The sequence below is a fragment of the Hemicordylus capensis genome, chromosome 6 (assembly GCF_027244095.1).
Source record: "Hemicordylus capensis ecotype Gifberg chromosome 6, rHemCap1.1.pri, whole genome shotgun sequence".
NCBI lineage: Eukaryota > Metazoa > Chordata > Lepidosauria > Squamata > Cordylidae > Hemicordylus > Hemicordylus capensis.
The window spans coordinates 2663018-2685214 of record NC_069662.1 but is presented as its reverse complement, the minus strand read 5'-3'; the positions used below and the strand labels follow the sequence as shown (position 1 = coordinate 2685214).

At 52.4% G+C, this 22197-nt stretch overlaps 1 protein-coding gene across 1 annotated transcript; it reads left to right on the top strand.

The window, feature by feature from the left end:
• The first annotated feature begins 4603 nt into the window (after nt 1-4603).
• BCL6B (BCL6B transcription repressor) lies at nt 4604-21920 on the top strand. The gene is made up of 9 exons (XM_053258800.1): nt 4604-4734; nt 6485-6660; nt 8839-9060; nt 10987-11412; nt 12544-12653; nt 14972-15160; nt 15995-16125; nt 17329-17466; nt 19350-21920. Exons 2-9 carry the CDS (start codon nt 6494-6496, stop codon nt 19485-19487), a joined length of 1521 nt encoding a protein of 506 aa, XP_053114775.1. The 5' UTR covers nt 4604-4734; nt 6485-6493; the 3' UTR covers nt 19488-21920.
• Nucleotides 21921-22197: the final 277 nt, after the last annotated feature.

The window sequence follows — 22197 nt, the reverse complement described above, 5'->3', positions numbered from 1 at the left end:
CCAACATTTTGTCCCTTCTCCCCCCCCCCTGCGCACACACACCTGGCAAGACTCGGCCTTTTGACAGCTCCCTGGCAGGCCAAGTTTCACCACCCGGCTTCCTCTTTGCCATGCAGCTGTTTAAAAAGCGCAGGAGCCCTGTAGGAGGGGGGAGTTGGCCGCCCTGATCACAATCCACAGTAGTCCCTTTAAACCCAACATGGACCCATTAAGCCACGGAAAGAGCAACATTTGAATGCCAGATTGTCTTCTGTCTCAGGATGTATCTGCTTTTTCTGCTTTCCCTTTTACCTTTTTTGACCCCTGTAATGGTTTCTATCATGATGTCACAAGTTTCGGTGCTCAGTTCCAAAACAGGGTCCAGGTTCAGAGGTGTCTGAGAGCGTGGTGTTCGTGAACTGACTCTGTCTGATTCAGATACAACCGGGCGTGTCTGCACTTGAGTCACTGGGCGGCCGCTGGGGCTGGGATCCCTGTTGCCTGCTGGTTTGCCAGTGTGCTGCTGCGATGGTCTCTCCTGCACCACTGCGACCTTTGGCGGAGTGCGCATCATGCGCACGTGTGTGTCTGTTGGCTTGGACAGAGTTGCTCCCCACCATATGAAAAACACATGCGTGCTGGGACAAAAGCATATCAAGAGGACACCTCCTCCGTTATGAGCCCTGCCGCCCATGGAGATCAGCCAGGGAGGTCCCTCTGCAGTTGCCACTGGCTCATCTGGTGGCTACTTAGGAACGGGCCTTCTCTGTTGCCACCCCGAGACGCTGGAGTGCGCTCCCTGCTGAAATAAGAGCCCCCCCATCTCTGGCAACTTCTAAAACATCTATAAAGATGCTTTTGTTCACCCAAGCCTTCGGACCAGAATTGTGGTGCTTAACTTTTAATTTTTGTTTTAATTTGTTTTATATTGTTGTAAACTGCCCAGAGCTGCAAGTTTGGGGTGGTGTGCTGTATTCTGCCCAAAGGAAGCCACATGGCTCTGTGGTCGCCAGGAATCGACACCAACTCGAGGGCACCAACAAAGAGAATCAATCCATCAATCAGTATTCGGTTTGGAGAAACAGGAGCAGTCCCTAAAGGCAGGGGACCAGCTGTGAGGGCTTCAGGTGCTTGGGTTTTGCCTGTGCCTGGCTGCAGGGAGAGAACTTGGATCATGTGTCGGCCAAGAAGACCTGTTTTCAGTATTGGGTAGAGACTTGTTTCTCACAAACACCGAGCCAAGCCTGCTCCCTGGCACCCTAGCTATGCACAAGACTGTGTTTCTGCCCATGGAGGAAAATCCAATCCTGTGGTCTCCACCTGCAGTCCAAAGTGGTACGGTCCAATTCCAGGTTTATCACTCATCTGCTGTGTGTGAAAATAAGGCCATTAAGTAGCACTAATACAGGAAGAAAACAATCCTCCAAGCTCGTGCAGAGTGCCTTCCCCTTCTCATGGAGCAGCCACAAAAGTCAAAACAAAACAAAACAGGAGAGCTGGTCTTGTGGTGGTGACACAAGCACAAATTGGCCCCTCTGCTAAGCAGGGTTTGCCCTGGTTTGCTTTTGGATGGGAGATTACATGTGAGCACCGTCTGTAAGATATTCCCTGTATGGGGTGGGTCCATAGCTCATTGGAAAAGCATGTGTTTGCATGCAGAAGGTCCCCAGTTCATTCCCTGGCAGCATCTCCAGGTAGGGCTGGGAAAGACTCCTGCCTGAAACCCTGGAGGGCCGCTGCTAGTCAGAGTGGATAATCCTGAGCTAGATGGACCAAGGGTCTGACTCAGTATACGGCAGCTTACCATGTCCCTGTGTTCAGAGGTTCTCAACCTTGGGTCCCCAAATGTTGTTAAGGAGATACAAATATACGACGGATATTTATATACCGCTTTTCAACAAAAGTTCCCAAAGCGGTTTACATAGATATAAATAAATGAAATGGCTCCCTGTCCCAAAAGGGCTCACAATCTAAAAAAGAAACATAAGACTCCAGCAACAGCCTCTGGAGGGATGCTGTGCTGGGGATGGAGAGGGCCAGTTGCTCTCCCCCTGCTACTGTAAATAAAGAGTATCACCACTTTAAAAAGGCTCAGGTAGTAGGAGGAACAGAGAATGTTGTTGGACTACAACTTCCATCATCCACAGCTACAGTGATGTGGGGATGGTGGGCCTTGCAGTCCAGCAACATCTGGGGACCCAAGGCTGAGAACCCCGGCTTATAAATGCACCCTAGTAGAACTGGAAGGAAGCCTGTGATTTGGAGAGATCTCTGGGGAGAAGTATTCTCAAAGGGGAACCCTGTTTCTGCCCATTAAAATAACTGCTAACGCTGCTAGAATGTTTGGTTTATACCTCTTCTCTTTGCCTTATTGTTAGTATTATTTTACACAGTCAGACAGGTGTTATTGACTGGTTTGTTTTATCCAGACATCGAGTCCTCTTCCCAAGGACCTGGTTTTCCCCAAGGGAATTATTATTATTATTTTTTATTATTATTTTGATTTCTATACCACCCTTCCAAAAATAGCTCAGGGCGGTTTACAAAGAGAAATAACAAATAAATAAGATGGCTCCCTGTCCCCAGAGGGCTCACATTCTAAAACGAAATATGAGGAATTGCATCCAGAAGAGAGCAAATGTTTTGCATGAATGAATATCAGCATGCAAATGAGGGCTCATAAAACCCCCAGGGGCCATGGAGGTCTCAGTAGACCATTTATTGCCATGCAAATTGACAGAGTAAACTTCGCCATTATTGCTGCCTCTCAAGTTTTATGGTACTATTCTTGCAGTGTTGGGAGTTATGGCAGTATTTGGCAATTAATATTTTTGCTGTTGTTAGAAGATTCCAAGCCAGATGGTAATGTTCAGTCTCCTAAAATTATCCTTAAAAGAAAAAGAAAAAAAGCACTCACACACTCATAAGTGTTTGAGTTTTGCAAACTTCTTCATCAGGCAGGCACCTGAAGAATTCTGCCAGGCACAGCGTTTGTCACTCAAAAGCTGGTGTACTCCCTCACTGACAGTCATCATCATCATCATCAATCAATCAATCAATCAATAATACACTTTTAAAACTGCCCTATAACAAATTGTATCATTTTACCAGCCACTCTTATGCCGGGTCCTTTGAGACCCAAGCAGCAGCCAGTAACGTATTTGTTTGGCCTAGCTTTCCAGGGTTTTTAAATCGGTTTTAATATTATAACCCGATTTCAGGGCTTTTAATTCACTGTTTAATTACAGTGTTTAATTCACTGTAATTGTTTAATTGTTGTTTTAAAATGTTTTTAAATTGTTAATTGTTGTTATATTGTTTTTAATTTGCTTTAGCTCTTTACTGTTTTAGTGGTTTGTTTTAATTGTAAACCGCCCTCAGCCATTTTGGAAGGGCAGTATACAAATCAAATCAAATCAATCAATCAATCAATAACTACTAATGCCAAATAAAATATATTTGAATTAAAACTTCTTTAAAAAAACCTTGGACACCACACCAAAGTTTAAAAGCAAACATTTTCTGCAGGGGACACTCATTTCTTTACTTCTGGAACTCCAGTTTGCAAATGGCAAACTGTAAGGCCTCTCTGAAACGTATTTGGGCCAATTCGAAGGACTGATGTTCCCTCTTCTGTTGCTTACCTGACGAAAGGTGGGGATGATCTGCTAAGACAGGTGGCCTCTATGCCAGTCCATCCCTGCAGAATTACGGGTGCCTAAATTCCCAAACCAGAGGTGCCCCATGGTTCAGTCCTGCCTGCTGGGGTCTAATTCCAGAGAAGGCTCTCAATACCTCGCCTGAGCTCTGGATGATGTGAGGCCACAGAGATGACGAAGGGACCTCTGCTCATCGGCAGAGTAGTGCTGCTGTTCCTCAACACGGCGGCAACGCAGCAGTGAGCAAGATGCACTTGGCACATGCTCAGAGGGGATGTCGGTGTGCAGGTCAGGATGACTTCATGTTTTCAAGGCCTGCGGTCTGGCCTTGGCAACCGGTTCCGGTGGGAGGGGCTGAGCACCCCCCCAGCTCAGATTACTCTTTTGTGTTCCTGTCTAAAGGATCAGGAAGGAGGAGACGGTGGAAAAGCCGACGACGGGGAGGAAATGCTCTCATGCGAGCAGGTGCTTCCTCTGTGCTTCCTCCACCCAGCCACCCCCCCATCCCTCCACACAATCCCTCGGGGTGGGCGGGGGGGGAGGTGGTGTGACAATGAAAGGAAATTACACACAGCACAATGTCAAACAAGGACTGGTCAGCTTGAAGGTGGGGGGGGGCCGTGGTAGAAGTGGGGAAGGGGCTTTGAAACAGAATTCGGGGGGGGTCTATCAAGAGAGTGTTACAGGAAGCAGCTTTGGAGGCTCCTTGCGGGGATGGGGGAGCTGGATTGGGACCCCTCGGGGAGGATGCTGGAAACCAGAGCCCCCTCCTCAGCCCTGGGCGACGGACACATCCTCTGTCCTGAAACGCCTATAAATACACCCCTTCTTCTTCCAGGTGCCCCCCCCCGCCCCCAGTTCCACAGAGCCACACTGAGAGAGGAAGGATATGACTGACACCGTTTCCTGCCCCAACGTTATAAGAGGCCCTCCCAGGCTGGGCTGCTCCGAGGCTGGTTCTCAGAGTGCTGCGGCTCCGGGCAGGGGACCGGGGGGTCCAGCTGGATCTCTGCCCCCCTCCCCACAACGCCTGCTGGCAGGGCCAGGGAGAGGTCGGCGCTGGTTCCACCGAGCAGGAGGTCCCTGCAGGCCAGGGGTGAGTCTTCCATGGCCGGACTCCTGGGTCCATGTGAAGGGGAGCATCCGTGGGCTGCTGGGGCTGCCGGGACTGGGGTCTCCTGGGTTCTCCTCCTGGGGTGGCTGATGATGGGGTCTTGGGGGCACAGAGCAGGGGATCTGGGGACGCCAGGGTTTGGGGGGTGGGCAGCTGCTGGTATTTATGGACTGTGGAACATAGGAAGCTGCCTTCTACTAGGAAGAAAGCTGGTCCTGTGGTTCCAAGTTCCCTCCCTGGCTGCATCTCCAGGATAGGGCTGAAAGAGGCTCCTGCCTGCCACCTTGGAGAAGCCGCTGCCAGTCTGTGAAGACAATCCTGAGCTAGATGGACCAAGGGTCTGACTCAGTCTATGGCAGCTTCCTCTGTTCCTATGTACCGAGTCAGACCCTTGGTCCACCCAGATCAATATCGTCTACACTGACTGGCAGCGGCTTAGTAGACCTTTGTGTTTCTGCCCTTCTTAGGTTTGTGTCCTGCCCTTTCCCCCAAGGCTGAGGGCAATGGATTAGGAACAAACGTGAAATCCGATTTCAGCTGAAACTCAACCAAGGCTAAAATGGAGTTCTCCTCACCCCTTGTTGGGTTAACTCCAGCCTGCCCCACTCCCAGCAAAGCCCGCCCAACTAGAAGCCTGTCTCCAAGGGGCTCTTCTGCTGCTGTTGAGAAGAGCCCCCCCCTCTCTCCCACCCCACCCCACCCCAGCGCCCTTTCACACGCCCCTTGTTTTCTATATGTGGCACGTTGATAACTTTTAGCGGTGAAGAACAGGGGATTCTGAGTGGGCGGGACTCCAGGTGAGAACTAGGAACTCTGGGAGGGGAAGCACAGATCTCCAAGAGCGGGCTGTAGCTCATCGGTAGAGCATCTGCTTTGCAGAAGGTCCCAGCCAGATCCATCCCTGGCATCTCCGGGTAGGGCTGCCTGAACCCTTGGAGGGCTGCTGCCAGTCAGTGTAGACAATACTGAGCTCAATAGAGTAAGGGTCTGACTTAGCAGAAGGGCATTAGAACAGGGAAGGAAGGGAGCCAAGATCCCTGGGTTATCTCGTGGAAAGTGGGGGATTAATCAGCGGCTGTTGGCCAGGACTCCTGGGTTCCGTCCCCAGCTCGAAGCTGTGTCCCTGCCAGGATTCCCTCTAATTTTGTTTCCATCTGTGTGCAGAATGAGTTTTGTTCTGGGTGGCAGCATCAAGGCAGTGTGTGTGCACCTGCATTTAGAGTGGGGCTTTCCTGATTCAGTCTGAGGCGGAGATCTAAAATTAACTGAGCGGACATCCAGAAAGTGTGTGTGTGTGTGTGTGTGCGTGCACGTATGTGCACAGCTTGGAAGGAACAACACTGGTCTCTGCCTCCAGTAGGAAGGATGGATCTGGCACCCTTTCCCCCATGACTCATGCAGTCTGAGAGTTCAGGAGCAGCGTGAAGCGCCGTCTAGCTCCCAGACCATGAGCAGTGCTGCAGACATGAAGGCGGCCTGTGGTTTGCGAGGGGCCATTTCCCTCTCCCCCTGCCGCCTCCTCCGGGAACCCCTGGGGGCTTCCTGCAACAGAGCCACATCCCTCTGCCGGTTCAGGTAGATCGCTCTCTGCACCCAGCGGTTGTGGCTTGCAAGCCAGCGTCCCATCACTCTTTTCGGTGGGGGCCGGATGGCGGCCCCCCCAGGCACGTGGCCTGTCACAGACCTCTCTCTGGCCCTTGACGCCTCTCTCCTCTCCCTTCCCCACCTCTAGGCGGGCATCATGGCGGGACCAGCCCAGCCCAGCGACGTGCGGGAGTTCACACGCCACTCCAGCGACGTCCTGATGAACCTCAACGAGCTCCGCAAGCGGCAGGTCCTCACAGACGTCACCTTGCGGGTGGGGGGCTGCCCCCTGCAGGCCCACAAAGCCGTCCTCACGGCCTGCAGGTGAGAGCGCCCGGGCCTCGCCTTCTCAGTGAGCCCCAGAACTGGAACCCGGCTCCCCTCTGCGCCCCCCGTGGGTGGGCAGGTTGGGGGTGGCTGGCACTAGGGGGCAGAGGGTGGCCTGTCTGTTGTCTCCAAGGCGGAATCCCTGCTGGTGGAGCAAAGAGGCACCCATGCCAAGTGGGGACTCTCCTCTACTTTGGGGGGGGGGCAGGGAGCAGCTGTCCTTATCCGACCCCAGGACAGCATGGGGACAGAGGAAGCTGCCTTCTGCTGAGCCAGGTCCTTGGTCCGTTTTAGCTCAGTCATGTCTACACAGACTGGCAGCCAGGGGTGTGGCTATAATGGAGCAGATGGGTTGAAAGGACCCCGGCCTCCCAGCTCCTGAGGGCCGCCCGCCCCAGCTCCATCATCGGGGAGAGGGGCAAACACAAGCCCCCCCCCACCTTCTCCCCTAGCTTGGCTTCTCCACAGTTGCAGGCAGGCAGGAGTCGCTCCCAGCCCTGTCTGGAAATGCCAGGCAGGGAACTTAGGAGCTCCGGCATGCAAGCAGGCAGCTGTTCTCCTGCTGAGCGACGCCCCATCCCCGACCCCTCAGAAGAACCTCTTGCAGTGCTCACACATGTAGTCTCCCATTCAAATGCAAGCCAGGGCAGACCCTGCTCAGCAAAGGGAACAAGTCATGCTGGCTAGCCCCAGACCAGCTCTCCTCCCTCCCAGCATCCCTCCGTGGTTGTTGCTGGTGTCTCTTTTAGATTGTGAGGCTTTTGGGGACAGGTAGGCCCCCCCCCCCCGTCCCTCTCTCCAACCACCACCACCACAGCCACAACAAATACTTATATACCGCTTTTCAACAAAAGTCTCCAAAGTGGTTCACACAGAGGAATAATAAATAAATAAGATGGCTCCCTGTCCCCAAAGGGCTCACATTCTAAAAAGAAACATAAGGTTGACCCCAGCAACAGCCACTGGAGGGATGCTGTGCTGGGGGTGGAGAAGGCCAGTTGCTCTCCCCCTGCTAAATAAAGAGAATCACCACATTAAAAAGGTGCCTCTTTGCCTAGTTAGCAGGAGAGTTGCTCCCCCCCACCCCCATGTAAACTGCTTTGAGAACTTTTGTTGGAAAGTGGCATATAAATATTTGTTGTAGTTGTAGAACTCTGCACGGGGCTGGGGCCAGCTCAGTACAGGGGCCCAAGGTTATGTTGTGGCCCTTCGAAGCCGGGAGGCGCTGCAGAAACTGGTGTGGCCTGAAGTCACGTGACACACAGTGGCCCGTTCTATTAGACTGGGCCACCCAGTAGAAAGAGGGAGCTGAGTCAGGTATTTGGGGAAGGTCGCAGGAAGGGGCCGGAGCTTGTTCCACAAAACCTGGAAGGGGAACTCTGGAACCGTGGCCTGTGACAGGCTCAGGAATCCACGGCTCAGCATTTGCAAACAGTGTCATGTCCTAACATCGATTCCGGCAGGGGTCCTCAAACTTGGGTCCCCAGATGTTGTTGGACTACAATTCCCATCACCCCCAGCACTGTGGCCAACAACATCTGGGGACCCAAGTCTGAGAGCCCTTGGGTTATGGCAATAAATGGTAGCTTGGGATGATGGGAGTTGTCGTTCAGCAACATCTGGAGGAGCACAGGTTGGAAACCCCTGGATTATGGGGCTGACTTGCATGGATAGGGCATGCTGGGAATTGCGGCCTCTTCCTTTTGTTCACTAGTAATACTTCTAGGCTGCTTTCCCACCCATCACAGGCCATCAAAGCAGCTTGCGGTCCAACCATGAGGGCAAACACATGCAGAACGAGGAGGCAGTCCATACAACAACTAGCTCAGGCCAAATGCCCGGTGAAACGAAGAGGTCTTGATGAGTTTGCTGCCACTTTGCAAATGCACCCAGCACCCAGCCCCAAATCCACATACGTGGCACTTTGCCAAGAATGAGGGGGCAGCTCCCTGCCCTGAGGGGCTTACAGTCTGCGCATCAACACATGGGGGACCCCAGAGGAAGGGAAGGGGGGAAGGAGGCAGGGAAATGGGCAGAATATGTGGTCAACCCCGTCCTCCGTGGCACTGCGTGTGAAGGTGGCACCGTGGCCCAATGCAGGCGTGGCTCGTAGGAATGGCGCCCACGTGTCGTGGTCTCTCTTCCGTGTCTCCAACGGTCTCCTTCCCTCCCCAGCGGCTTCTTCTACTCCATCTTCCTGGGCCAGGGAGGCCACGAAGTGAGCGTGCTGACCCTGCCCAGCGCCATTGAGCCGGCCGGGTTCCAGGCCCTCCTGGACTTCATGTACACCTCCCGCCTGCTCCTCACCCCGGGCACCGTCCCCGCTGTCCTTGCGGCCGCCTCCTACTTGCAGATGGAGCACGTGGTGGAAAGTTGCCACCGCTTCATCCAAGCCAGGTACTGGGGAGGGAGGGAGGGAGGGAGCGTGGCGCTCGAGGCCCCGATTCACAGGGCTTTGGAAGCCCTTTAACTCGCAGCTCCTCCAGAATGGGTTTGCATTCACATATTGGCCTGATTTACCCGGAAGTCCCTGCGAGTTATCGGGGAGCACTTCACACACAATGCAGGTTTTTCACTGTGCATGAGAGTGTAGCCCGATTTATATCTAGGGTAAAAAAAAATCCACTGCTTGTGTCAGTTTTGGGGGACAACTTTGAGTTTGCAGTAAAGCCTCCACATAAACTCGTGATAAAGCCTGCTGTGTGTAAAAGTCCCAGCTCGCCCAAAATAGGATCCTGTTTCTTTTGCTTTTGGCTTAGGTGAACAGTTGGCAAAAGTTAATCTCAGGCCATCATCATCACCATCATCATCACCATCATCATCATCATCATCATCATCATCATCATCACAATCTCTTGTTTACACAGTCAGACAGGTGTTATTGACTGGTTTGTTTTATCCAGACATCGAGTCCTTCCCAAGGATCTGGGATGATGGAATTTTATTATCAAGATTGTCATTATTATAGATATTCCCAGTAAAGTTGCTTTTTGTAGTTGGCTGGTGGTGATTTCTGTGGCCCCTATGGTGTTGAGGTGCTCTTCAAGTTGTTTTGGAATTGCACCTAGGGCACCAATTACTACTGGGATTATTTTGGTCTTCTTCTGCCACAGCCTTTCAATTTCAATTTGTAGGTCTTTGTATTTTGTGATTTTTTTCTGTTTCTTTTTCTTCTATTCTGCTATCCTATGGTATTGCTATGTCGATTATTTTGACTTGTTTTTCTTTCTTCTTGACTACAGTTATATCTGGTGTATTGTGTGGCATTTGTAGTCAGAAGTTCCATAATATTTTTGCATCTTCATTTTCTGCAACTTTTTCAATTTTATGGTCCCACCAATTTTTGGCTACAGGTAGCTTGTATTTTTTGCAGATGTTCCAGTGTCTCATCCCTGCTACCTTGTCATGCCTTTGTTTGTAGTCAGTCTGTGCGATCTTTTTACAACAGCTGATTAGGTGGTCCACAGTTTCATCTGCTTCTTTACAAAGGCAGCACTTGCTGTTTGTGGTGGATTTTTCTGCTTTTGCTATTATTGCATTTGTTCTTAGTGCCTGTTCATGTGCAGCCAGTATTAAGCCCTCTGTTTCTTTCTTCAAGTTGTCATTCTTCTTATTATTAGTCATCAAAGTGCATAGCATTTTACACAGTACAAGAAGATAGTTCCCTGCCTTGAGGGACTTACAGTCTAACATCCAATGCTTGCGAGAGAAAGAGGGGGAAGGGGGAAGTTAAACATGGGAAGACTCTCTCATTATTTGAACACAGGACATAGGGAGCTGCCATATACTGAGTCAGACCCTTGACCCATCTAGCTCAGTATTGTCTACACTGACTGGCAGCAACTTCCCCAAGGCTTCGGGCAGGATCCCTTCCCAGACCTACCTGGAGATGCTGCCAGAGACTGAACCTGGGTCCTTCTGTGTGCAAAGTAGATTTCAGTCATGTGCAATTAACCTGGGTTGCGGTGGGTGGGGGGGGCAGGTGTTTGTGTGTGTGTGTACAGGGATAAAGGGGTTGTGCCAATGTAAGGCTTATGCTGATTTGACCCGATGCCTGAATAACAGTCAGGCCAGTGGAGGGCTCTGCAGATGCAGGGCGGCCCATGGAGAAGAGCCTGCCGCCTCCGGGGACCACCTGTCTGCTCGCAGTAAGCAGGCACACCTGGAGCAGGGCCTCTGAAGCAGGCTCCACGAATGGGAAGCTGAAGGGCGAGGAGGAGGAGGAGGAGGAGGAAGATTTGGGGATGTGGGGGGAATTGGGGGGTTGGTGTCCCCCTTTGATTCAGCAAAGCAAGCCGGCACCTCCTCCTGTGATCCCTGCAGCTACACCTTCTTCTTAGCTTCTCCGGCATCCCACTTCACCCACCACGGACTCCAGGCCCCTGGAGACGGAGAGGGATCAGCCCCAGGGTGTTTTCCGAGACAGGCTCAAGGCGGCGGCGGCGGCAGCGGCAGCACGGTCGTCTCTGCGCTCCCCGGACCCTACTGCCCCACAGACAAGGGCCTGGGCTCCGCCATGTCTCCGGGAGCAGGGGGTCAGCCCCCGCCCGGGCAGCCGGCCTCTCCTGGCGAGTCGAGCGGCTGTGCCCCCCCGGCCCGTGACCCCAAAGCCTGCCACTGGAAGAAATACAGATTCATCGTCCTCAACTCTCTGCAGCAGGAGGGGCGGCGGGACCCCCCTGAGCCCCACAACCAGGCTGGCAGGGATGAAGACTCCGGTGGCCCTGGAAAAAAGGGCCCCGTTCACAGGTAAGAGCCCACGCAGGGCACACGGGGCTTTTGAGGGTGTCTTGGGCCCCTACAACACCTCTTGTTCTGGACACCACGTCTTGTGCGCCAAGAGTAATGGGCCTGGCTGAGTCTGGGGTGGGCTGCGGGGGGGCTCATTTGGGACAAGATCTGGGACCCATTCCAAATGCCAGGGCTCAGCCCTGGATCCCAGGAGGCAGCAGTCAAGGAGAGGGCTGCTGGGCATGTGCAGAGTGCCTTTCTTTGCTGCCACTTTGTAGATCCACCCAGCAGCTCCTGCACCCATTTGGGATTATAGGGATAAGCCTCTGAGTGTGTGCAGAGTGCTTTACTTTGCCGCCGCCACTTTTGTAAATGCACCCAGCTCCGAAACATGTCTTGGATTAAAGGGGAAAGCCTCTGAGCATGTGCAGAGTGCCTTTCTTTGCTGCCGCTTTGTAAATGCACTCGGCAGCTCCTGCACACCTTTGGGATTATAGGGATAAGCCTCTGAGTGTGTGCAGAGTGCCTTTCTTTGCTGCCGCTTTGTAAATGCACTCGGCAGCTCCTGCACACCTTTGGGATTATAGGGATAAGCCTCTGAGTGTGTGCAGAGTGATTTACTTTGCCGCCGCCACTTTTGTAAATGCACCCAGCTCTGAAACATGTCTCGGATTAAAGGGGAAAGCCTCTGAGCATGTGCAGAGTGCTTTAGTTTCCCACTGCCTTGCAACTGCATATCCTCCCTGTGTATGTTTAGGGTTATAGGGTTAAGGGAGGAGGGGGTGCTTTTCAGCCAGTCTGAATCTTTGCCTTCAGAAACTAAGCAGGTGCAGCATTACCTGGCATGGAGACACACCTGTTGAATGTCTGCCTCTCTCATGGCTCTTTAAGGCAGGGGTTCCCAAGGCTGGGTCTTCAGATGTTGTTGGACTACAACTCCCATCATCCCCAGTCTTTGGCCATCGTGGCTGGGAATGATGGGAGTTGTAGTCCAACAACATCTCATCATCTTGGGAACCCCCCGCTTTAAGGCCCAGGAGCCCGCCTGCGGTGCCTGTCCTAGAGCGCAGAGAAGCACTCTATAGTTGCAGCAGGTAGACCCTGGACTCCCCCTGGGGCTAACCCCACCGGTCCTCTTTGCTCCTCCAGGAGGCCTCCAACTCAGCCCCACTGCGCCATCTGCAACCAGGAGCCCCTGCTGCTGTGCACACATGTTCAGGAGGAGGTTTCGGTGGGCCGGGGAGACCCTCGTGGCACAGGTGAGTGGGCATGCAGGGCCTCTGGTCTTCGGCAGGTTCAGGCGATGGAGCTGCTGCTTCCGCTGGGCTCATTCCTTTTGCTGTAGAAACCGCCTTTTCTGTGGAACAAAAAGGATCCTATCGGAAGCTGCCTTCTACTGAGTCAGACCCTTGGCCCATCTAGCTCAGTATTGTCTACACGGACTGGCAGCGGCTTCTCTAAGGTTGCAGGCAAGAGTCTTCTCTCTCAGCCCGATCTTGGAGATGCTGCCACAGGGAGGGAACTTGGAACCTTCTGCATGCAAGCAGGCAGGGGCTCTTCCCAGAGCGGCAGCCCCATCCCCTCAGGGGAATCTCTCCCAGGGCTCACACTTGTAGTCTCCCATTCAAATGCAAACCAGGGCAGGCCCTGCTTAGCAAGGGGAACCAGTCATGCTTGCTACCACAAGACTACCAGCTCTCCTCCCAACAACAGAAGAAGAACACAAGGACAGCCCTGCTGGATCAGTCACAAGGCCCATCTAGTCCAGCATCCTGTTTCGCACAGTGGCCCACCAGATATAACACAAATTGATCATATAGCAATATATGATCAAAAGAAACCTGGTCAGCAGTGTTGTCCTTGTCCCGGGAGGGCCGCAGCTCCTCAGCGGTAGACCATGCCAGATTTCAGCACAAGCCGATTCATCAGCTGCTCAGGGCCTCACATTATGAGGGGCCTCTGAGTCAAAAGAAGAAGAGGAAGAAGGAAGACTAAATTATTCTGGGTTTTACCTGATGTGTTTTCATTTAGAAAGGCAAACAGGCTTATGGCAAGAGAGCTATTTTTCGTTAGATTATTGGTTTCTCATTGCTTCTTTGCCAAGCAAAAACAAAGCTTTGTTATTCCTATTTGCATGGTCCTTGGCGTTAGAATAATTTGGGGTGTGTGGGATGATGCTATAGGACGTTTTAAGCCTGACATAGCTTAGGGCTTCTGCATGTCATAATACGGCCCTGGCGGTAGAATGCCAACTTCTGCATACAGAAGTTTTTTATTGTTGTTTATTTTATTTTATTGTTAGATTTATATACTGTCTTTCATTAAAAACAAGCCCAAGGTGGTTCCAGGTTCAATCCCTGGCAGCATCTCCAGCAGGGGCGTATCTAGGGTGAGGCAGGCAGGGCACGTGCCCTGGGCGCCACTTGAAGGGGGCGCCATTTCTTTAAATTAATCTTTTTTTAAAAGCCTGCCGAAAGCAAAATGGCCACCGTGCATGCTCAAATGGCCTCGCCTCTGTGAGGCCCTAGGCCATACCAGGCCTCACAGAGGCCATTTGAGCATGTGTGGTGGCCATTTTGTTTTCAGCTGCCATTTTAAAAAATATTATTTTAAAAAATGGCCACCTCACATGCTCAAATGGTCCCTGTGAGGCCCTAGAGGCCAGCAGGGGGAAAGGGGGACCTTTGAAGACCCCCCATGGCCTTTAGGAAGCCCCCCAAAGGGGCTACAGGTAAAAAAATTTTTAAAAATTAATATAATATAAGTCACTGTACACATATTCAGATATGTGACTTGTATGTGACCTTCAGACTTGTATTTTTCAGCTGATATTATGGTAAAGTTATCTGAAAGATGGGTGTCAGATGTTTGGACAGGGGGCGCAATTTCAATGCTTGCCCTAGGCACTATTTTCCCTAGATACGCCTCTGAAATTCTCCAGTTAAAAGGATCTTTGATAACAGGTTGAGAGAAAACCTGGAGAGATGCTGCCAGTCAGAGCTGACGACACCAAAGGTCTGACTTGGGACATGGCAGCTGCAGGTGTTCAGGGGGCGGGTGTATTCATCCAATACTGCGGTTACTGAGGAAGCTGCTGAGTCAGACTCTTGGTCCATCTAGCTTCGTGCTGTCTACACTGACTGGCAGCAGCCCTCCAGGGTTTCAGACGGGTCTTTCTCAGCTCTACCAGGGATTGAAACAGGAGCCTTCTGCATTCAAAGCAGATGCTCTTCCACTGAGCAACGGTCCTTCCCCAACTCTTCAAGGACCAAACCACACGCCACATTAAATGTTGAGGGTGTGTGTGTGTGTGTGTGTGTGTGTGAATCCATGCCCGGGGTTCATTAGTGCCGTGGGGCATGTGCAGAGTGCATCCTAAAAGTCCAGTGTCAAAGCCAGCTCCCACCTGTTTAGAACTGGGGGGAGGGGTTCCAGCTCAAAGAATACCTTGGACATCCAGTCCGGGCAGGCAGGAATTCTGGACACGGGGTCAGCTTGGAAAGGAAGCACCGGAGAGAGGAAAGAGAAGAGGAAGGTCGTGCTGCCTTGACCTCCTTGACTTCCTTGCACTTCCCAGGTGCTGGTCCCTATCACTGCCGGGCCTGTGACCTGGGGTACCTGGAAGAGGAGGAGGAAGAGGAGGAAGAGGGAAGAGAGAGCCCCACAGCAGGCGCTGCCCCAGAGGAGAAGCCCTACAAGTGTCATTTCTGCAGCTCTGCCTTCCGCTACAAGGGGAACCTTGCAAGCCACAGGTCTCTGCATACAGGTATGTGTGCGCACCCATGCAGGTTGATTAGAGCGAGTGGGGCTGTCCATGCACTGGTGGAAGTTACTGTGAAGGTTAGGAACTGGGCCTCTGAGGCTAGGGACTTATAGGGATGCATCCCACCGTTTCTAGAGGGCAGGGCTTCATTCCCTGCGGCCCCTCGTCTTTGGGACTCCTTGTCGAGGGATGTCAACCGGCAGCCTGTCTGCGTCGTTTCCTCGAGCAGGGTGCTTTCCAGATTAGACCCTGCAATGGGGTCACGGCGGGTCTCGGAAATGTGCTTCCACACTTCCTGCGTCGTGACACCGCATTCACATTTCCGATGCCTCGTTTTGGATTTAATCGCTGTGATATAGAGCTAGGGCATCGTGTATCTGGCGTAAGGAAGTTGCTGGGTTTTTGGGGTTGTGAGTTGCTGCAAGACAGCTCCCCCTGCTGCTTGCATTTTCAGTGCGACTTGCCTGAACGGAGGCATTTTGCGGCTGTTGAGCAGCTAGTCTGGAAAGCGCCCAGGTAAAGGCAGCGCCATGGGGTCCACGGGGTTTCCCTGGCTTCTGGCTGGCAAACTGAATTCTGCTTATGGCCCACCGTGCTTTTGATTCGGATTAGTGGCCCACAGGACGCCCATGGGTCTCTCCGCGGCGGTGAGTCGTGACTGCTAAATGGAACTCTCATGCTCAGAGACAGTCTCCCTCTGAATACCAGTTACGAGGGGCAATCAAAAGGGGAGGTCCGTTGCCCCTGCCTTGCTTGTGTGTGTCAGAACAGGGGGAGGCTCATGCTGCATGGGGGATCAGGTTCTCCCCGCTCCCATGGGCCTCTTGCCTCCCTTAGGAGAGAAACCGTATCGCTGTGGGATCTGCGGAGCCCAGTTCAACCGGCCGGCCAACCTCAAGACGCACTTGCGCATCCACTCCGGGGAGAAGCCCTACAAGTGCGAGACGTGCGGGTCCCGCTTCGTCCAGGTAACTGGGATTCCGGGAAGGCCACACAAGGGTTGCAAATGGTGCCGTGGCTAGTCCAGTGGGGACACCGCCCCCTCATGGTGCTGCTTGGAACTGCACCATGTGGTGGCCCTCCCTGCGGGCAGCTGGTCCTGCAATCCACACCCACCCCTGGTTGATCTCTTCCACTTATTCGTTCAGATCTGTAGCTTGCCCCAGCCTGGAGGCAGAAGACAACCCTTTGGAAAACAGCAATACCCCAGAGCACTTGAAACACACACATATTTGGTTATTAAAAACCGACACATACTGAGCGTCCTAAAAACCACCCGAGTTGTGTGGAATCTGGGCTAACCTCCCTCCCCAAGTTCTGCATGGAAATAATATTCCGTGATAAGAAACGCTGGATTCTGTGGCCTGAAAGAGGGGTGCCAGTGTCCCCCTGCCCTGCTTGCTTCTTTTGCTGCATGGTATCATGGGGGGTCTGCTGACCACTGGAAGCGATGACAAGTGTGTGGGGGGGGCTGTCATTCGAGGACAGACTCCTCCCTCCCTCCCTCCAGCCATCCCTCCCTCCCTCCCTCCTGGGGTGGAGAGCTGGTCTTGTGGGAGCAATCATGAATTGCCCCCTTTGCTAAGCAGGGTCTGCCCTGGTTTGAACCTGAATGGGATACTCCATGTGTGAGCACTGTAAGATTTCCCCCTCAGGGGATAATGGGGCCACTCTGGGAAGAGCATCTAGGTCCCCAGTTCCCTCCCTGGCAGCATCTCCAAGAGAGGGCTGAGAGAGACTCCTGCCTGCCACCTTGGAGAAGCCGCTGCCAATCTGGGTAGACAGCCCTGAGCTGGATGGACCCAGGGTCTGACTCAGTATATGGGAGCTTCCTTTGTTGCTATCAGGAGAGCTGGTCTTCTGGTAGCAAGCATGACTTGTCCTCTTTGCTAAGCAGGGTCTGCCCTGGTATGTATTTGAATGGGAGATTACCTGAGTGAGCACGGGAAGAGATTCCCCTTAGGGGATGGAGCCCCTCTGGAAAGAGCATCTAGGTTCCTTCTTTCCCTCCCTGGCAGCATCTCCAACGAGATAGGGCTGAGAGAGACTCCTGCCTGCCACCTTGGAGAAGCCGCTGCTGCTAGTCTGGGTAGACAACCCTGAGCGAGATGGACCCAGGGTCTGACTCAGTCTACGGCAGCTTCCTCTGTTCACCCCTCCCTCTCCCCCAGGTTGCTCACCTGAGGGCCCACGTCCTGATTCATACCGGCGAGAAGCCCTACCCGTGTGGGACTTGCGGCACCCGCTTCCGGCACCTGCAGACCCTGAAGAGCCACCTCCGGATCCACACGGGAGAGAAGCCGTATCATGTGAGTGCCCCAGTCCCAGCGGGACATGGTCTCGGGGGGGGGCTTTGACATGGGGGTGGGGGGTGGCGCAGGCAGGCTTGGGGGCCTGGGGGCCAGGACTCCTAGGTCCTCTTTGCAGCTGTGAGGAGGTGGGTTGAGAGTACAGAGGTGCATTTTCAAAGTTTTTTAAAGGGCCATGCATGGAGTGGGACGAGAAACCCAGCGTGGTGTAGTGGTTAGAGTGCTGGACTAGGACCGGGGAGACCCAAGTTCAAATCCCCATTCAGCCATGAGACTTGCTGGGTGACTCTCGGCCAGTCACTTCTCTCTCAGCCTAGCCTACTTCACAGGGTTGTTGTGAAAGAGAAACCCAAGTATGTAGTACACCGCTCTGGGCTCCTTGGAGGAAGAGCGGGATATAAATGTAAAATAATAATAATAATAATAATTTTCAAGGGAGAACTGACACTTTCCCTGCATGTACTTGGCCCTGAGAGTCCAAACACGTTTGCGTCTTTTGGAACAGGAGTTCCCATCCTTGGGTTGCCAGATGTTCTTGGACTATACAACTCCCATCATCCTTTGGCCATTGTGGCTAGGGATAATGGGAGTTGTAGTCCAGCAACATCTGGGGACCCCGGTGCGAAACCCCCTGGCTTAGAATACGGCAAAAAATGAATCTCTTGTGACATTATCAAGCAGAGCGAAAAGAAACTCGCTTTTAGAGCAAAGCTGGTGGGAATTAGTATAACCAGGCCTTCAGTTCCTAGGAAAGACAATCTATCAGGATATGGCTTCGTTTCAGTTATTCCCGCGCCACACACCACCCTTGCAAATTCCACAAATTGCTGCTACAAAGATGTAGATACCCGTTTCAACAAAGTGCTCAGAGCAGCTTACATAGAAAAATAAATAAATGATGAGCAAGATGGCTCCTTGCTCCGAAAGAAACAGAAGGCAGAGCCCAGCAACAGACACTGGAGGGATGCTGTGCTGGCCAGGGCTGGAGAGGGATAGTTGCTCTCCCACTGCTGAACGGAAAAGATCCACCACTTAAAAGGTGCCTCTGCTGGGCTATGCTTTAAAAGCAACAAAGATTTGTTTGATGTTGTCGTAGTCGTAGTAGTAATAAAATGCATTGTTTCACTAGGCCCATTCATACGTGTCAAGTTCAACACTCGTACAGCGAGTGTACCATGTACACAGGTACAGTCATTCACATGTGATGCTAAACACAGGTGCAGAAGTAGCCTTCCTGTCTGCGCCATGCATTTGAAGGGCCTGTACCCAGGTTTACTTTTTAAATGAGCACAGGTACAGTCATTCACACAAACACCTGTACAAGTGTACAGACATCTGCACACTCGGACAGCACAATGTCTGAATTGGGCTAATGTCACCTGGGGGAAGAGGCCGAAGCAAGGACTCTTGGTTTCCTGGCAGGGGTGGTAGATATGAAGGGGAGGCTGAAGGCTGAAGTAACCCCTGCTAACTTGGCAAAGAGGCACCTTTTAACGTGGTGATTATCTTTATTTAGCAGGGGGAGAGCAACTGGCCCTGTCCACCCCCAGCACAGCATCCCTCCAGTGGCTGTGGCTGGTGTCCATCTTATGTTTCTTTTTAGTTTGTGAGCCCTTTGGGGACAGGCAGCCATCTTACTTACGTATTATTTCTCTGTGTAAACTGCCCTAAGCCATTTTTGGAAGGGCGGTATAGAAATTGAATGAATGAATGAATGAATGAATGAATGAATGGACTCGGCCTGAGTTCCTTCCCCCTCTTAAGGAGTGGTCATGAGGCCTTTCCCCCCACAGAGCCTCACCTTCCAAGGTAATACGGGAAGATGATGGAGTCTGCTCTGGGTGGGTTGAGGCATCCTTGTGACATTGGCCTGTTTTTGGCAGTGTGAGAAATGCAACGTGGACTTCCGCCACAAGAGCCAGCTGCGGCTTCACCTGCGGCAGAAACACGGCGCCATCACCAACACCAAGATCCGCTACCAGGTGCTGGAGGGGCCCTATGCCGCCCCCGCCCTCTGCTGAGCGAGGAGGGCAGCCAGCCCACCTGGGAAGCCGCAGGCACCTCGTCCGAGTCCAAGGGGTGGACCTCTCAACATTCTGCTCTTCAGCATGCGTGACATCGGAGGCCGTTGGGAAGACCGTTTTGTTCTTTTCTTTGTTGACCTCCCCGCAGCTCCAGAATATCCAGATTTCTCTCACATGATGCAATTTCTAAGGTTTAGACGTCTCACCCAGTTAGGTGTGTTTAAACTGAAATTTGACCTTGGCCTCCTTCCTGGCATCCTCAAACTTGGGGGAACGGGGAGGGTGGAAGGAAGCATCTGTCTTCCAGTCAAGAGTTCAGAAAGAGGGATTGGAGAGCGGGGAGGAATATATCCATCCTCTTGCCACTGCATGCCCAAGAAGAACCAAGCCATGGGTTCTCAAACTTGGGACCCAGTCGTTGGACCACAATTCCCATCATCCTCAGCCACTATTGTGATTGAGGATGATGGGATTTGTGGTCCAGCAACACTGGGGGCCCAGGCTTGAGAACCTTTGAGCTCACCCTCCCTAGGCCCCCCTCCCCAAAGCCCGGCTCTGCAGGCAGAGCTCCAGGGGAAAGCAGGCTGCCCCCAGCAGGCCCGTCTCATAAGCTGCCATCTCTCTTTTCTGTCTTGCGTTTAGACTCCCATTTGCAAAGCAGTGGGGAAGTTCAGGGCTCTCTTTGCCAGAGAAGGAGAGACTACCAGAAGTTTAAGGCAGGTCGTGGGAGATTTTAAGTCCAAGAGAGGAATTGGTGAGGCCTCGGGCTCTAAAAATCTCAGAGCCCCGCCCCCACCCCAAGGCGAAAAGGGTGGTCTGTCTTTCTCCTCTGACAAATGCAACCAGGTTGTGAATGTTCGTAACTTACAGAGATGTATTAGTGTCGCCATTTATATATTAGGGGTGGCCAGGCTGAGGTTCTTCAGCTGTCATTGGACTACATGTCCCATCATCCACAGCTGCAAGTGCAGCTAGGGGTGATGGGGCTTGTAGTCCAATGACAGCTGAAGAGCCTCAGGCTGGCCACCCTTGGTGTGTGTGTGCATGCATATGTGTGTGTGTGTGTACACACACATACATATATAAAGGACTGTTCTTCAAGAATGTCCAGTATATTCTTTTTAAAGGTGTTATTTTGCTGGCCAAATCTGTCTTATCTGTTTATATTGAAGCAAGCCTTTCTAAAAAAAAAATCTTCTTGCCAAAGCATTGCTGCTTTCTAACGCTTGACAATCTTCCTCTTTATGTTGAAGAGATGTTGCATTGAAGCTGGTCAGAGACCTTTCCAGAAGCATATCTAGAACTGGGTCTGGTATAGGTGGAGGGCAGGGTGGGAAGAGAGAGGCACCCTGAGGTCTGGAACCTCAGCCACTCCAGAAGTAATCTTGGTCTAGACTTCTGGTGCTCTAGAAGAGGTCTGGAACCTCAGCTGCTTTCAGAGGGGACAGGGTGAGAATCGGGAGCGGAAAAGACTGCCTGCAAAGGGATTGTGTTCCAGTTGCAAGGAGTCACACCAGCACCGGGGTTCTCAAAGCTGAGTCCCCAGATGTTCTCGGACTACACTCCCATCATTCCCACCACAATAACTGGAGGCTGGGGATGATGGGATTTGTAGTCCAACATCTGGGGACCCAAGTTTGAGGGCCTCTTCTGCACCAGCAAACTGCACAAATGATCCATCCTCCACCTGTAGACAGGTTTTTGTGTGTGTGTGTGTACTAGTCTGTTGGACATGTACACCTAAGAAACGGGATGTGGTGATGGCCACCAGCTCGGGAGGGCTTTAAAAGGGGCTTAGACAGGTCTGTCGATGGCTGCTAGTCTGGTGGCTATAAGCCACATCCAGCCTCAGAGGCAAGATGCCCCTGAATACCAGTTGCAGGGGAGCAACAGCAGGAGAGAGAAGGGCATACCCTCGCCTCTTGCCTGTGGGCTTCTCAGGGGTATCTGGTGGGCCACTGTGTGAAACAGGATGCTGGACTGGATGGGCTTCCTTGGGCCTGATCCAGCTGGGCTTTTCTTATGGTCTTAAATAAACTGATTTCACCCTTGAATGGAGGTGTTCATAGGGCCAAGCTCTCGAGAGGGGAAGGAAGGTTCTGGAATCTCCAGACTGGCCAGTCTAGAGTTGGCAGATGAATGTAGGTGTCGGCACATCTGGGATCAAAAGGTGAGCTTTTGAACCCCAAGCAGGCAAACTTTCAGGGGGCTGGTGTGCCAATTGTAGCTTTGAATGCCAGGAAAGGAACCAAAGAGGCTGGCTCCTTTTTGGTCTGGGCGCCATTTGGAGGAGGGACAAGAAAAGACAGAGATCAGTTTCTGCAGGTTTTTAATTTATTGATGTGTGCCTTGTAACAAAGCTGTCTCTCTGCAAGGCCACCGAGCTTTAAATCCTTGTCTTCTTTCAATAAAGCTGAAGTTGTTTCGGGATCCTTCGCATTTCTCAAAAAAAACACCCTCACCTGCCCAGGGTTTTGTTTCTGCGCTTTTGGTTTCCTTCGGTTTTGTGACTCCCCTGTCAAGCAGGCCGCTGCTTTTCCCTCTCAGGGGCTTAGGGGTTCTCAGCCTTGGGTCCCCAGAGGCTGCTGGACTACTACCCCTCCCATCATCCCCAGCCACAACGGCCTAGAGGGCCCCAGCAATAAGGGATTAAAAACGAAGCCCTTGACTGGCAGCTGAAAGAGTCAGAAGAGAGCAAAGCCTCTCG

Excerpts from the sequence above, each read along its gene's own strand:
- BCL6B (XM_053258800.1), top strand. The coding sequence starts at position 6,494 with ATGGCGGGACCAGCCCAGCCCAGCGACGTGCGGGAGTTCACACGCCAC. Across the intron at positions 9,061-10,986 it reads CACCGCTTCATCCAAGCCAG|CTACACCTTCTTCTTAGCTT; the intron begins GTACTGGGGAGG and ends TGATCCCTGCAG. Across the intron at positions 15,161-15,994 it reads CCACAGGTCTCTGCATACAG|GAGAGAAACCGTATCGCTGT; the intron begins GTATGTGTGCGC and ends TGCCTCCCTTAG.